We start from the raw sequence: 16,950 nt of genomic DNA on the forward strand, positions 1-16,950 counted from the left end.
AGCATGAGAGCAATCTAACGGCTGGGCTCATGTTGGTAGCAGACTCACACCCAGACACATACACACCCCAAGTGCACACACGCCTGTTGCCTCTCCATTTGATCTGTTGATCTGCTTATTTTGGGGCTTTCGCTTAGAGATCAGGGTGCCAGCTCTAGGTCCATTCCTGCCCCCAAACCCTGTAGGCCACTCACCCAGACTGGTTGACTCAGTGAGGTTCAAGCTGTGCGGGGAGAGGCCCATGGACTGCCTCGGGGAGGCAGAGATGGACACTTGGGAAGGAGCCCGGCTGCAGCCACTGCCTTGAGACTCTGACTTCAGCCGATCATTCTCGGCTTTCAGCTTCTCTATTTCACTCTGCAAAGAGTAATGGAGAAGCTCCCTTAGTAGGCAGAAGTAATGTGAACAAGATTTTTCTGAAGGAAGGATCTGAAAGTTCCCTGCAGAAACCAGGCTGGTCTCCCACCCAAGGCGAACAACACCCTCAGAGAGATTCAGCAGTGTTTGCTGCCCCTGCTGTAGACACAAGACATGCTGCCATGGGAGGTCCATCCATTCAGAGAACAGGCCTTTGAAAAGACCTCTGAAATGCTTCCCAGAGTCTGCTGCTTGAGGATTAAGTGAAAAAGAGTCTTATGATCTAAGAGGTTTGTGCAACTCTGGCTTTTACAGGCTTCTTTCCTGCAGGACTTCTCAGAATCTTTAATGAGCTCCTCTACGCCATGAATCGAACAGAGGCACATGGTGTGCAGCATTTTCCAAACATATTTGATCAAGGTGTTCTCCTGTCATAGAGCTTCTCATGGAAAGAATGTTTCAGGGAACCTCCTTTGGGAAACACTGACTCCATTAAGGTCCCAGCAGACTCCAGAGGTATCTTTCATTCTATGAATATTCACGAAGAACCTACAATGTGCAAGGCATTGGTGCTATGTCCAGAGAAAGGTATGCAAAAAGCCCAGAAGACCCAAATGTCTTCACTTCATGGCAGAAGGTGGGAGGGGCTGTAAGAACAAATCTACAAAAATACTCAGATGAGGGTACTAACTCTCCAGCTGCAAGACTTGGAAAGGCATCAGGCCGAGCATTAAGGAAAGGGTCTAACTTGGATGTGCAGAGGAATATACCCAGTGGAGGGAACAATATGAAAGAGGAATTCCCAAGGATGCAAAGGGGGCAGTCAGCGACTCCATCTGGCTGGCGAGTAGATTCTGGGAAGAGGAGCTGGGGAGGGTGGTGTGGATTAACAGTGGAAAGGACCCTGCAGAAGGCCTTGAAGGCCAGGTGAAGGAGACTGTACCACATGCCACAGGCACCAGGGGAGTCACTAAAAGTATTATGTAAAGGAAGAGCATGGGTACTCTTATTCTTCTAAAAGACTGGTCTTTGAGCAATGTGTGGGAGGGACTGAAAAGAGATAGAGGCTGGGAAAGCGAGGGCTGCCACCAGATTCTGATGTAGCCCTCAGGGCTTAGTGGAGAGCAGCCTCTGGGAGCTCCCTCATAGACAGCCTTGAGCTCAGCCCATGCTCCCGGGCTCTCACCTGCATCCTGTTCATGGCCTCCCGGAGCTGGTCCAGCTGGTGGGCAGAACTGAGAGCTTCTAAGCGGATATCTGTCAGCTTCATCTCCTTGTCCCTTAACTCATTTCGGAGCTGCATGACGGTCTCAGCTTCACTATCCATGCATTCTGAAATCCTAGGGAAAGAGGAATGTTACTGATGAAAGCAGCTCCTTTTAGTCCCCTACTGAACACTGGTCCACATCAATCATCAGGTTTGTTTAGCAGTAACTGTGAATAACCAGCTGCCTGGTGCTTCCTGGGGGTGACAATACCAAAAGCACCTGAAAACAGATTTTATTCCTTCTCTATATTCTTTTTTTCTTCTTTAAATTGGTTTATTTAGACCACTGATGTTTAAAATCGTTAATATAGTTAGATTATTATTTACTGTATTGTTACTTTTCTATTTGTTGTCCTTTTTCTTTGTTCCCATTTTTGTCTTTCACTCTTTTCCTGCATTCCTATTTTTGTCTTTCACTTTTTTCCTGCTTTTTGTGGTTTCACTTTTTAAATTTTATTTTTATTTTTATTTTAGAGACAAGATTTCATTCTCTACATTCTTTCTTTGCTGAGCTCTGGCAATCAGAATGGCTTTGGTGTGCCTTTCAGCAAAATTCCAGTAATATAAGGATAAGCAGGCGCTGGCAAAAGAGAGTAGTAACCTTCCAGTTTGATAACCCCCTCCCCCACCATGTGTACACAGCTGGGCTTCCATGACACCACATGCCCTTGAGTTCCAAACCGACTCAGAGAAGCAGGGTCAGCTTTCTGTTTTAAAGATCAGAAACTTCTTTATTAAACAACTGAGGGCCCATTTTATTTGCCAAAATGGGGATGAAACCTAAAGATATGTGTGGAAGGTGGTGTTAATCTGTTCCTGATCACATTCTGAAAACTCACTCCCCTAAAAGTGTCTAGACAGATCAACCTTCTTTAGTTCGCTCAGCCCCAACACTGCTTAACACACTCAGGTCAAGAAGGGAAACCTCTTCAGGGAGTTAGAGAACAGACGGGATGGTGTGACAGGCAAGCCAAAGTTGTATCTGAAAACTCTGCAACAGCCTGGCTAACTATCTTCTTTTCCCTGCTGCACACCAGGTCAAGGTCACCATGGGACCCTGTTGAGTTCCTCTTTCTGAAGAGGTGGTTCTTCTAGGTTAGGCTCCTTAATTACTTAGGTTTGCTCTTCAAACACCTGGCAAATCAGTACAAAGTAGAAGATCATAAAAGTCGTGATGAATTGCAATGTTAAGAAAGATAGTTCTCTTAAAAAAAAATAGTTCTGTGAGTTTCAACGATCTTAGCATCTGGGTTACTGGGTGATCCAGAATAGAAAGCTTTGACATTTCTTGGACTGAAGACAGAAAAACAACCCCAAACACCCCCATTCTCAAGTTCATAAAGTTACAAAGCTGAAGCCGATTATGTCTAAAGGAGATGATGAGCATGTGGTTTCTGCAGAAATAAATGATCACACGAGTCTGCTCTCCAAGACCCAAGCTATGGGTTTGGGGCCAAACAAAACCTGACCTGTAAAACTGGATGAGGGTGTGGAAATTTTAATTCCCAAAGGAAAATGATTTATAAAATTGTTAAAAGAGATGAAATTGTATTTCGGGGGCAGAAAGAACTGGAAGAAAAATTTAACACTTGAATAGCCAAATGTTTCTGTTGCTCTTTTCTTGACCTGAACCTGAACTTTTTTGATTTGAGAGACACAGTAAAACCACCTTATGTTTTTAAAAGTTACCAGTCACCAAGGAAGATTCTTAGCTTCAAAATCTTATTGAAAAACCCAAAGAACTCCTGAAAATGATCTAATTATTTCCATCTCACACTTCTGAGAGACGAAGCCAATAGATTCAGGACTAAAAGGGTGAGAAAGAAATGTCTTTAGAATTTGCAACATCCTTTCTCAGCTCTCTGTACTTTGAATAGCCTGTGGTTTGTGAGGTTTACTGATAGAACCATGCTTTTTTTTCTTTCTTTGGTTTGGGAGGTTTGCAGGAGGAGCTTGCAAAAACTGGTTCTATCTTGAGAAGACTATGGTTTCTTGGTTTAAATGGAGTGTAAAGTCTGAACAAAATTCCACCGTGATACTCCCTTCTTAGCCAAATCATGTCCTACACAGATCTTGAAGACTCAGATTCACTGCAGAGAATAGTCTGTTCTGGCTGACACCATATGAGGCTGGTCTGTCCAGCACTCCACAATAACGCACCTTGCTCAAGTCATCTTCACCTGATCTGCACCCTTTTCCCAGGAAGCTCTCGGCAAGAGAGAAAATACCTTCTTGGCACTCACGTTGTGGAACGTATCACATGGGTTACTTTGCAGAGCTTGGCCCAAACCCTTGACTTTACAAAAGGTACCAAACTGAAATGAAGAAAGTCTGTGTTGGGAGGACTTTGCCCTCCCTGTGCTCCTCCAGAAGCAGTCAGCTATCAGAAACACACAATGATGAGGCCTCATGAGACAGATGCCCTATAACGTAGACATGATGTTGAAAACACATTCTTGGCCCGGCGTGGTGGCTCACGTCTGTAATCCCAGCTGAGGCAGGTGGATCACCTGAGTTAGGGAGTTCGAGACAAGCCTGGTCAACATGGCGAAACCCTGTATCTACTAAAAATACACAAATTAGCTGGGTGGTGTAGCTGTGGTGGCGGGCACTTGTAATCCCAGCTACTCAGGAGGCTGAGGCAGGAGATATCGCTTGAACCTGAGAGGTCGAGGTTGCAGTAAGCCAAGATCGCGCCACTGCACTCCAGCCTGGGAGGCAAGAGCGAAACTCAGTCTCAAAAAAAAAAAAAAAAAAGAAAACACATTCTTTTGCAGCAGCCTTAACTAAGCTTCAGTCCCTAATCCTAATGCCCAAGACAGAGCCTTCTCCCCTAGTTCCTTCCCTGACTAGACTTTTGCTATATCGCTGATAATTTCATTTCACTTAACATGTTACCTCTGCTTGGCTGCTGGCTCCTCGGGGACCAGGGTTATTCTCTGCATCATTTCTGGCATCTGATCACATTTACATAATGGGTACCTAACAAATGCTTATGGAATACCTAAACAAATGGGCTACATATTTGAAGTATATTATTCCATTTCCTTTGTACATTACTCACTCCATGAAGAGGTACTGTAATTATCTCCAGTTTTAAAAAGGGGAGGCAGAGACATGGAGACAAACAGGCCCCAGACTGCACTATTTAAAAATGATAGAAGCAGATTCAAACCTGGCAGGTCTGCTCAGCTCTAGAGCCTGTGTTCCTGAACTATACCCACTAGGCGCTCAATACATGCTTGTCCACTTCATAAACTGCTTACTGAAGACAACTTATGTGTGTTGCTTCCTACTCAGTCCCTTAACTGTGATTCAAGCCTTTTTCCACTGTCTTGTCCACAGTCAGGGCTGGTGGCACACCTAATTTTAAAATGCCTCGAGTGTGGGAAAACGTTGCCTTACCACAACTACCATTCCTTTCGCCCACGGATTGGGGAATTTCCTAAGCCCGACTCCTCTGCCTATGGTTTTGCCTTTGAACTCCCTCTCACATCTAGATTTGCACATTCTTACAAACCCTTCGAGGTTGGAAACAAGCATTTGCTCTCAGCCTACCCTTTGGAAAACGAGACCAAAAACAAACATCTCCAGCATGCATGGATGCTGTGGAATGTAAGAAAAGGGCTGGGGAGCCAGGAGCCAACCCCGCCCGATTCCTCTGGGGAAAGTGGCTTGGAGGATAGTTCTGCCATGGTCCTGCATAGCTGAGTGCATCACCGCCTCTCTCTGCTCATCTTACTTGGCCGCCCAGCAGCATCTGGCCCCATTCCTACTCCCTCCAGCAACAGTTTCCCCTCTCTGCTCCTGGGTTTCCTCCTACCTTGCTGGCCGGCAGCTGTAACTCCCTCTTTCTGAACTTCAGATATCAGAGTGCACTAGAGCTCAGTCCTCTTGCCCTTGTGCCCTCTGATCATCTTCGTCTTCATTCAACCCCTTGGAGAACTCTTCCAGTTACCCAGCTTTCGACACCACCAATGAGTCTGTGTCTCCCAAATCTACACCTCTAGGAAGTCCAGGCTGGTTGACCTGGATATGGATGTCTGCTGGCATCTCAAATTTAATGTAACCAAAGTAGTGCTCCGACTCCCCACTCTGCCCTCCTCTGTGTCTCCCACTCATCCCAGGTACTCAAGTTGTAAATCTAGGAATATCCCAGGATGCCTCTCCTCTTTCTCTTGCACTCACATCTGATCCATCACCATACACTGTCAACTTTTCTTCTAGAATATATCCTAAATCCATCCAGGACTCACCACTGTTATCAGTGGTTCATTCATTCCACCAAATATTTGAGTGCTTGCAAAACCAATAGAGTACTTACCTCCATGGAGCTTCTACTGTAGATCTGGGGTTGGGGTGGGGGACAGAGAACAAATAATCAAGGAAAACATCTATGTCAGGTGTCAGGGGGCAACATGTGCAATGGGGAAAAATGAAGCAGGGGCAAAGGGACCATGGGGAGCACTGGCTCGTGGTGGAATGTTGGTTTATGCAAGTGAATGGGCAAGGCCTTATTAAGTCACGTTGAGCACAGACCTAAGGAAATATATATCTGAGGGAAGAGCATACCAGGCAGAGGACACAGGAAGCACACAGGCCTTGAGGTGGAGAGTCTGATTGGAATGTTCAAAGAACAAGTGGGCCAGAGTGGCTAAGAGCCCCTGGGTGATCTCCCTTCCCCATATTGCTTACACACAGAACAGAGACTGATCTTTGTAAATTCAGATTATCTCATATTCCTGTTTCAAACTCCACCACACCCACCCATTATACATGAAATCAGATGCGAATTCACTTCAAAGCCTTGCATGTTCTAGGCCCTGACTATGTCTGTGGCTGTAGCCTCTTCGCATATGTGGGAAGTCATGCTGTCCATCCCTCTCTCTCTCAGACACATCAAACCTGTTTCTACATCAGGCTCCTTGTGTTATTTATTTTTTGGGTCAGGAAGACTGCCCTGCTCATTGGGAGGCTGGGGTGGCAGAGGCTGCTATGTGTTCACCAAAGCCCCTTTCCTCCTTCACTTCTTCTGCTGCAGGTGGTATGGCTTTGAGTCCTGGTCAGTGGACTGTGGGAAGAGGGGACATAAGCCTCTTCCAGGCCTGGTCCTTAAAAACCCTCCTGCAGGTTCCTCTGCACTTCCCACAGCCCCACGCCCACTGGCTGGACACAGAACGTTGAGCAGTGGACTGGGCCCTGTGGATAGTGGGAGCCTCAGTGCCTACATCACTAGAGGGCAGGCCACCTGCTGACTAGGACTATCTGCACTGGGTTTGGAGTGAGCAAGAAATAAAGTCATATGTAAAGCTGCTGAGCGTTGGGCTGAGTTTGTTACAGCAGCTAATGTTACCTGCTGAAACTAACCCAGTGGCTCCCCCTGGCATGCAGATTCAGCTGAAATGTCACCTACTCAGAGGGCTATTTTCTGACCACCCTATCTAAAGTTGCTGCCAAGGTATTCTGTATCTCAGCACTGTTTTAATTCACAGCATTAGCTCTTAGCACTCTCTAATTTTCCTAGTTTATTCAGGATTTATTTGTTTAACATTCGTCTCCTCTCTTGGAATACAGGGTCCCTGAGTAGGAACTTTGTCTTGCACTTTATCGTAAACACAACTGAGAATGGGGCCTTCAGAGTGAAAGTTCAGGAGTAGAATGAACTGTACTATGTCATGTCTCCACTAGTATTTACTCTTCTCAGGGGTGGAGAATCTGTTTAACTTTTTTTTTTTTTTTAATAGAGACATGGCCTTACTCTGTCACCCAGGCTGGAGTACAGGGTGATCACAATTCACTGGACCTCAAATTCCTGGGCTCAAGTGACCCTCCTACTTCAGCCTCCCAAGTAGCTGGGACTACAAGTATGCAACACCATGCCTGACTGATTAAAAAAAATTTTTTTTTGTAGAGACAGAGTCTCACTATGTTGACCAGGCTGGTTGCCAGCTCTTGGCCTCAAGCAATCCTCCCTCCTTGGCCTCCCAAAGCGCTGGGATTACAGGCGACAGTAACTGCACCTGGCTTTGTTAACATCTTTTTGGTCTCTTCAGAGCATCTGAAATAGTGCTCTGCTCACACAGGTTGCTATATAAAAAGTTTAAATCAATCAATAAAGAAGACATGATGAGTTCCTTTTTCTCCTGATCAGGAGACAACTGAGTTGGGATGCTTTGGGATGATGGCATGTGTGAGAGTCACAGGCAACTGGTTCTTTACTCCTTCCTTAGGCACTCTGCAGATGGAGGAGGACACACCCTCTCAGTCATTTGTCTAATTCTTCACTCAAAATAACACAGGGCACTGGGCTGGGCACTACAGGGCCAAACCGAAGTCCAGTGCCTCAGTGTCCTTCTTCCTTCCCCCATTCAGTTTTACCCTCACCCGTAGCAGTAGGAAGTACACATCCCTGTGGCTACCTTTTACTAGGCTGCTCCCCAAGAAAAGAGGAATTGATCATCTAACTCAGTAAAGTAGAGACCCTGACAGGGCCATGTTTCAATAGTGGGTGAGGTTGCTTAAAAGTCGTAACCCTGGTCGGGTGCAGTGGCTCACGCCTGCAATCCCAGCACTTTGGGAGGCCGAAGCAGGTGGATCATCTGAGGTCAGGAGTTCGAGACCAGATTGACCAATATGGTGAAACCTCATCTCTACTAAAACTACAAAAATTAGCCGGGCATGGTGGCATGCGCCTGTAGTCCCAGCTATTCAGGAGGCTGAGACAGGAGAATTGCTTGAACCCGGGCAACAGAAGTTGCAGTGAGCCGAGATCACGCCACTGCACTCCAGCCTGGGCGACAGAGCAAGACTCCATCTCAAAAACAAAAACAAAACAAAAAAAAGGTCATAACCCTACTATCCTCTGTTTCCTCTCTTCCACTCCCATGCAGTTGGTACACTACAAAGACCTGGCCTCTGGACAGGCTGATTTTGCCTGTACTCCCTCTACCCATCTGGTAAGCTGCTAAGGCAGGGCTTTAAGACACTTATGCTGTCTTCAGTGGGCTGGCTGGTTAAGTGGACTTAGGGTCAGCTCCACAGACCTGGCCCCCTGAGAATGAAGAAAGATGGAACAGCATGGAAAAGGCCCTTCATGCATGGTATTTAACTTGGCTTTCCCAAGAATCCAGTGAAGTAGATGTAATGAACCCTATTTTTACTAGTGAGGAAACTGAAGTTTATACAACCAAACTTCTTTCTCTAACCCTATCTCAGTGGCTGTCCTGACCCTGGCCATGACTTCCCTCTTCTTCCATGCACTGTCTCATCTCTCTGACAACTTTCCTTGCAGACTACCTGTGCTCCAGTTCTTTAATTCTAGACCTGGAACACCATGGTCTCAAAAGAAATCCAGCCCTACTGAGCAGGCCAGCCTTTCTTACTGCTGCAGGAAGCAAGCTCCTGTATATCCATTTATCTCATTCAATTCTTAGGGCTAGGATACGTACACAAAAACCATTATCCCAAATTGACATATAAAGGTATGGAAACAAAGAGAACTTAAGTAACCTGCTTAAGGCCAACCAGCTAGTTATGGATATTGACACCGTCAGAACGAAAACCTAAGTTTCTTTTCTCTTTCAACTTTCCCAGTCCTAAAGCATTGAAAGAACATGCACAGTCCTATTAAAGCAAAGCATAAGGGAACCCAAGGAGCAGATGTGTCATAACAGGACTCCTAGCCATTCCTACTGGAGAGGGTTCTCGGGGTCAAAGATGTTATCTGACTAGACAGACAGACTTACAGAGAGTTGGAGTGAGAATTCCTCAGCAGTGGGGTGGAACCTGTGGACCCATTGTGTGGTAACTTTGGTGAGGAAGGCAAAGAAGAATCCGTCATCTCCTCAATGTCTGAATGAGAGGACGCAGATTTTGGGGACTTCTTCTTCCCAAAAGCTTGCTTGAAGGAGCTGCGTAACTGAATATACAAGACTGTCAGTCTCACAGCGGGGGCAACCAATGCTTAGGCCTTGGCAAAACAGAGACATGCACACAAAAAAGCGATTAATTCTCCCATGTTTTTCCCCCCACCAATGGAAGAGGTTCCCAAGAGCTCTTTTGAATCAGTGCATTAAGGGAGGAAGAGTTATCTGGTGTTGCCAGCTTGAGGGACTGCACCTGTGGGTAACATTCCATGCCTACTCTTGGTTCAAGACTAGATGCCAACAGCAAGACAGAGCCTGGCTCAGCAGATGGATGTTGGGAAGATGAGGTTACACAGCAACAAAGCAGGATGCTCAGACACGGTGATGGATGAGGATGAGGTTAGTCATATCAATGGATGGGTTAGCTTGGTATCTGATATTAAAGTTGGTCTTGCTTACCTCATTGACCTGCCAGAGAAAACGCAAGCAAAAATGGGGAAAGGGGAGGAAAAAAGACAATTTTTTAACAGAGAAAGCCAGTGACAGGGAAAGCTTCGGACTTTCAGACACAACATGGCTAATAATAAACACCACACACAGGGGAGGTTTCCAGTAGGAACACAAATCTTTAAAAGCATTGGGGCATATTCCTCCCTTCTGAAAGGAAGGGAATAGCAGGTTGGGGAGTCCTCTACAATTCCAGTTCTTCCAGCTTTTCCCTGTCTGGCTGAAATGGCTGCCTCCCACCTTCCTGTGCTTCTCATTCTCTTCTTTTCTCTTGTCAGTCACCTCTCTGTGCTTTAAATTTTTGGGGAGGTTGGAGAGGATGTCTTCTTTTTTGAGCAATTCTAGCTTCACTATTACACTGGCCCTGGATGTCTGTATAGCTCCTTAACCTATCCACTTAGGAGTTTCAGCTATTTGTGTATATAAGAAGATAATCTAATAAGCAGCGAATTAGCCATCTCACTTGTTACTCAGAAAATGGTTATTTTAAAGAAATTTATTAACCATATGGGGGGAAAGGAACTAGTATATTACAATTTCCCCAAATCATGAGATGGATCTGAAAATTCTTTTCCCCCCCACTCTGTTGCAGGAAATGGAGACCTAAACATTTCAATGAGAACATAAAGAATTAAAATGCAATGTCTTCTCTGAAAGCCATAATCAGATTTTTCTAGGCCAAAAACTAATGTTTCATCTTGAAAACAGGCCTTTTAAAAGTAATTTCCTTTTTCTAAAGTCTTTTTTCCTTGTGAAAATACATTCCAGGGGTTTTCTTAGCCACTGAAAAATTCAGAAAACAGGCCATTCTAAAAATTGATGAGATTTTTCTCCCATCAACAGGTTTCATCTGTAATAAACCGCATGTCCAGCTTGTGGGCAAATCTAGATCCCTTTTCTCTCCCATTTCCTACCTCTGATAATATTTCCAGAGAGCAGTCACAGAAACAGAAGGATTAGGGACACAAGCCATCAACTGAAATCCTTGCCTTTACCTCTGGTGAAAAGCCAGGTGGAAGAGGAGATTACAAAGATCAGACAGAGCTAAGCTTTGGGATTAGCTGAGGATGCCAATTATCCATCTTCCCTGATTTGACTGATAACCGGGAATTGTCTTAAAGCAACATAAGCAAGTTTTATTTCTTGAAGAAAATGGAATAACCACTATTTTTCGTAGAAAATATCTCTCTCGTCCTTTGAAAATCAAAGCAGACCATGTTTATCGATTGCATATTAGAGACAGCAATATGAATTAATCCTATCTGTGTTTAGTCATAACAAATAAGTTGACTAAGAGCCATTAGTAACTTAAAAAAGAAAATTTAATCAGAAAGATGAGCGGGTCATACTAAACTGGCTTTTTAGCTTGCTTCCAATGCAAGTCACCGACAACCAAAATTACTAAATCCCTGACGTCTGTATCACTAGACCTCGCCACCCATCCAAGATAACACAAAATGAGTGAGAAGTGTACAGAATGAATGAGGACACTGAAGCTACTAGTGAAACAGGATGCTGTCAGCACAAATGGGGAACAGGAGCCACTGGTCAACTCCAGATCAACTTGAGATATTCTTGCACTGAAGACAAGGGATAGCAAATCTGTCACAGCTCTGTAGCCTTTAAAGAAGAACTAAAAAACTGGATGGAGAGTGGGGGGTGGAATTTTTCCGGGAGAGTGGAAAAAACCACTCAAGGCACCACTGTACAGAAATTCAAATAACTCATTGGGATTATGAACACATGGAGAAACACTGTAATGGAGACTGATTCTATTAAACTTGCTATTTGAGGTACAACCCCTGGTTTAGAACTACTTGCTAACTTCTAACACTGACATTAGGAAACTTTTATTTATAGGACATGGTCAAAAAGTTTTCAAAGAGAGGGTTGGTTTGATGCTATCTCTAGGCATTTGTGTAAATAAATAGATAAAGATTATGGCTAAAGATGGGATAACTAGCAATATGCTCAAAAAAATATTTTGGATCTATGAAGAAACCTTTTAAGAATAACTTTGCTCTAGTACCTGAAACTTTGTGGCCAACATATAATGAGGAAGAAATGACACATATATGAAATGAAAGATGAGTACTTTATGAAAAGTCTCATGAAAGAGAAAAAAATACAAGGTGGTAGGGATGTTACAGATTCTAGTATTTTGCTGAGTACAATATTGATTTTAGTAAAAACTCATCCACAAACCATTTCCTGGGATCTACTCCCAAAGTGCTATGTTCCACAGTTAGTAGCTGGGCTGGACTTTATCTGGGGGGATGCAGCAGCCAGTTCTGCACCTGACTCTGTCCGTCAGTCCCCAGGAGAGTGGGTGTGCACTCACCCAGTTCTTCCTCTTCTTCTTCTTTGAGTCACTCTCTATGTTGCTGCCCACGCTGGAGTGGCTGGTGGCGCTGTTGATGCTGGAGACGCTGTCTGAGGAGTGCTGCCTGCGGATGCGGAGGTCTGCAGACTGGGCAGTGCTGTTTCCTGGAGACCAAGGCAGGGTGTATCAGCAGCTGCCAACCTGAGCCCTATTCTTTATCTCAGTATTTTGCCCTTTAAGCAAAACCCACCCACCTGAGGACTACTGGGTGTTTTCCACATATACATCAACTCTGTTCCCTACAGCTGTTTCTAAGATCCTTGAATAGGTGAGTGCATTGCCCTCTTCAGTCAATTAAATGAGGTCTATCTCTCCCCACTTTACAAAACAGAAGTCAAGGGAGGTGTAGGGAGAATTTCCCCAACACAAGCTCTTAAGCTTTAGATAGGTGTGGAAATGTGCTTGTGAACTGAGCAGTTGGCACCTTCATTGCTAGCCCCCTCCCTCTCCTGCTCTCTGGGCTCCTGTCACAGTGGCCTTCTTGCAGCCCTCTGGAAGTGCCATGCCTGCCTCATCTAGGGCCCTTCCATGTGCTATCCCTCTATCTGGATATTCTTTACCCTTGACTCTGTCCAGCCAACTCATTTGCAAATCCTTCCCATTTCAAAGCTATTATCACTTTTTCAGGAGGCCAATAGACTAAACAACACCGCTATTGAAAATGTGTGATATCTGACATAAAGTTTGCAGATAGTTTTTCTCATGAGGACAGAACTACACCTAAAGGCTGGTCTTTGAGAACACTGGTTGTAGGGTCAAACCAACTCATCAGGTTCTAGCCCCACTTCAGTTTCTCCCTAATCCCTGACCTTAAAAAGTGACTCTCGGCCGGGTGTAGTGGATCATGCCTGTAATCCCAGCACTTTAGGAAGCCAAAGCAGGCAGATCACTTGAGGTCAGAAGTTCGAGACAAGCCTGGCCAACATGGTGAAACCCTGTCTCTACTAAAAATACAAAAACCAGCCAGGCGTGGTGGCATGTGCCTGTAGTCCCAGCTACTCAGGAGGCGGAGGCAGGAGAATCACTTGAACGTGGGAGGCAGAGGTTACAGTGAGCGGAGATCATGCCACTGCACTCCAGCCTGGGCAGCAGAGTGAGACTCCATCTCGAAAACAGAAAAAGAAAGTGACTCTCATCTATGAACACTAGTGTCCTCATCAGTACAATGAGGAAAGAAGAGAATCACACTCACAAGATTGTTGTAGAAAGAAAACCAGATAATGAAATCATTGAAACACTTAGCACTGCCCTTAGAGCACAGTAAGTGTTCCATAAATCCTAGCTCTCTATATTACTTCTATGATTACTATTACTGTTAATATTATTATTATGAGAGCTAACTCACCTGCACTCCTACATTACCCCAAGATATACAAGGACAAAATAATTCACTTAGAAACGTTTTCCTGGGCTGGGCACGGTGGCTCATGCTCATAATCCCAGCACTTTGGGAGGCCGAAGTGAGCAGATCACTTAGGACAGGCATTCAAGACCAGCCCAGCCAACATGGCAAGATCTGTCTCTACTAAGAATACATAAATTAGCCAGGCATGGTGGCACATGCCTGTAATCCCAGCTACTTGGGAGGCTGAGGCAGGAGAAATTACTAGAACCCGGGAAGCAGAGGTTGCAGTGAGCCAAGATTGCACCACTGCACTTCAACCTGGGTGACAGAGCAAGACTCTGTCTCAGAAAAAAAAAGAAATCTTTTCTTGGACAAATAAGGGAGGAACTCAGTTCAGCTTACGCCATATATCAGCATGCAAATATCAAAGTGCTAGTGAAATTAAGGGTTGTAAAATACTTTAACACTCTGCCTATAGAAACATGTTTTCTTCCATTTTTCAGATATATCAGAGAAGAAGATGAACTACCATAACCATCTCTGTAGAGGCAAGAAGTGACTTGATTAAAGGTGTTTGCCTTCCAGGTCCTGCCCGCCTGACATGGAGCTGAATTACGCAGACACTGTCTTCTAGCAAGGAGGTTGCATCATATGATGTCAGGGGAGGGCTCCTAAGGGCAGGCAGGTCTTCTGGCTAAAGGCTGTTTCCCTTACTTTACCTTTGCAGTTGAGCTCAGGTGTGTTAATTACTCCATTAATGGCAGCCTGGGCAGCTGCGTTCTGTTTCTTTAGCAGCTCAATGGTTTTTCTTAACTCATTCAGTTCTGAATCCTAGGGAACAGAAAAAATTATTGGTCAGCCTAAAATCATTCTGTACAGAGTTCAACTGAAGTACAACTTGGCTTCAACACAGGAGGAGAGGGAATGAAGTAGCTCAACAAAACCTTTCAGATGGATCAACACGCATGAACAAACACATAAGAGTAGGATTATAACTACAAGATCTATCATTGATGCCATTATCAATCTGTCATATTTTCACTCAACAGATTGGACTCCTTACAATTAAACTTTAACTGTTCAAGAAATACATTAACATCCACACAATGATCTGAAATGAAAGAATAGTATTTTCAAGTTTGTTGTTAACTCCAAGTAGGGAGGGTTAAAGTACCCTTTCTGCCTTACCTTCTGCTCAGCTGTCATGGTCAGACTCTGGAGCCTGATTGTCATGTTACCAAGACTCTGTTCAAAGGCTGCCACAAGGTGAGCCTGGAGGGGAAGACACAACCTCAGTTATATTACCTTGCAAGGCAAGAGTGCTTAGAAGGTGTCTGGCTCTTAAAGATGAAAATCCTGTGGGTCCATTGATCTAGGCTACTTTTTCAGCCTCCTCTTGAAACCCACTCTCCACCACTCTTTGGGATCCAGTCACTCCAGTCTTCTACTTGCTCAAACAACCTGTGCTCCTTCCCACCTTAGGGCCCTTGTACATCTTTTCCCCTCTACCTGAAATGCTCTTCCCTTTCAACCCTTTCTCCCACTCCTTGCCTAATAATTTTTACCTGTCTGTCTAAAGAGCTCTTGGCTCGTACTTTCACGACACCCTCATATGCACTCTCACAAGCAAACTGTACTTCTGATATACACTTTGAGATATCATAGTTAAAAATACATGCAGTCTTGTAATTGGTAATGTATGGCTGTCTTCTCTACTACAATGGAGGATGATCTTCTGTTCACCAAATGCTAAGCTCACAATAGAGGCTCATATTAAGCATGTTAGTAGAATGAACAAACAAAATGGTTGGCATAGTTTGCTTGTTATAACCCCGGTTAATAAAAAGCCACTGAAAGGCCCATCTGCTACCTCCTCGGAGAAATGTTTCCCAGTTCCTCCAGGGGGTTACCACTTTCCCACAGGCTTTCACGTAGTTTTATACACTTCTGTTAGAATATGACATAAGATGTACCATTATTTTATATTTCTAAGAATTTCTTAAATGCTTCCAGTTATAAGTAAAATAGCATCTAATTTTCAGAGATGTTAAAATACAAAAAAAGAGTAAGTTTAAGAATGGGCAAATGTGGCATTTTCCTGACTGCCACTTGCTCTGCAACTCTCTTCAAGGGTAAGAGGTAACTTTGTGCCCCAACACTAAGCTTTTGACTGTGAAGCAGAGTAGTAGGTGATATATTAGTTGATTGAATGAGAATCCTGGTAATGTTATTAAAGCCAAAAATAAAGAATGGAGCTGTTTCAAACAGTCATGCTAAGGAATTTCCAGCAATAGATTGAAGAAGCCATTAGGCAGCTAGGATCTTCTAATCTCCAATCTCTACTTGTATAAGGGAATAGTGGCATGTCCAAGAGTGAGAGGCATTTGAGCAGCAGATGAGAAGGATCACCAGATTGTGCACTTGATGAGGGCTGACACCATGTCTATCTTGCTCCTTACTGTATCCACACTGCTGGTACAAAAACAGCCACTCAATCATATACGTTGGATGAGCAATTAAAGGATTGAAAAGAAAAGCACTTAGATGAAGGAGGCAGTGTAGTACAAGGGAAGGGAACAGGATTTAGAGTTAGAGGTCTTCAGCTCTCCCTGTAGTTCCTTCTGAATACCCATAACACAGAGAAAATCACCTAATCCTAGTAGCCTCAGCTTTATCTATGAAATGGTACCAGTATCTATTTACCTCCCAGGGTTATTTTCAGCTAAATGAAACAAGACCAGTGAAAATGGTCTATGAACTGTTCAGGTACTGCAAAACACAGGAATGCATGGACACTTGTGGGGAAAGAAGGAGGTTTGGGAACGAGAAAGTGACAAGAGAAACTATGAGAGGAGTGAGAGTACCTGAGAACACAGGTGTAGACAGGGGGAGTAGAAACACAGTGAGCTACAAGAGAGATGAGAAGGGCAGAGGATACATGGGAGGAGCTTGGGAGAGGTGAGATTTGATCATGCTGTGAAATTCGAGAGGAGAAGATGACTGACACACACAGTGAGGAATCAACGCTGGATAAGCATGGGGGGGTGGGTGGGAAGAAGCTTTTGCCGTGCACTGTGAGGAGGTGCAGTGACATTTCAATCTAAGGAGAGATGTGAGGGGTAAAGAGAGGCCTGTTATTAGACTTCATTACACAGGGATGGTGGAGACTAAGACATCTCTAGAATCAACCGCTGGCAGGGAGCATTTCTACTTGTAGTAGAAATGT

General features: G+C 44.4%; 1 protein-coding gene across 11 annotated transcripts in view; it reads right to left on the reverse strand.

The window, feature by feature from the left end:
* NAV2 (neuron navigator 2) overlaps window positions 1-16,950 on the reverse strand; it is a 779,302-nt gene that overhangs the window by 35,026 nt on the left and 727,326 nt on the right. For 10 of the 11 annotated variants that reach the window (XM_063671085.1, XM_063671084.1, XM_054438543.2 and 7 more), the window contains 6 exons: window positions 14,913-14,996; window positions 14,444-14,555; window positions 12,338-12,483; window positions 9,370-9,542; window positions 1,544-1,697; window positions 195-357 (listed from right to left, as the gene is read on the reverse strand). In XM_063671085.1, coding sequence (XP_063527155.1) covers window positions 195-357; window positions 1,544-1,697; window positions 9,370-9,542; window positions 12,338-12,483; window positions 14,444-14,555; window positions 14,913-14,996 — 832 coding nt within the window. Of the gene's footprint in view, window positions 1-194; window positions 358-1,543; window positions 1,698-9,369; window positions 9,543-9,948; window positions 9,958-12,337; window positions 12,484-14,443; window positions 14,556-14,912; window positions 14,997-16,950 lie in introns of all 11 variants that reach the window. The other variant, XM_063671089.1, reaches the window with a different exon arrangement.

Source organism: Pongo pygmaeus, chromosome 9, assembly GCF_028885625.2.
Source record: "Pongo pygmaeus isolate AG05252 chromosome 9, NHGRI_mPonPyg2-v2.0_pri, whole genome shotgun sequence".
NCBI classification, from domain to species: Eukaryota; Metazoa; Chordata; class Mammalia; order Primates; family Hominidae; genus Pongo; species Pongo pygmaeus.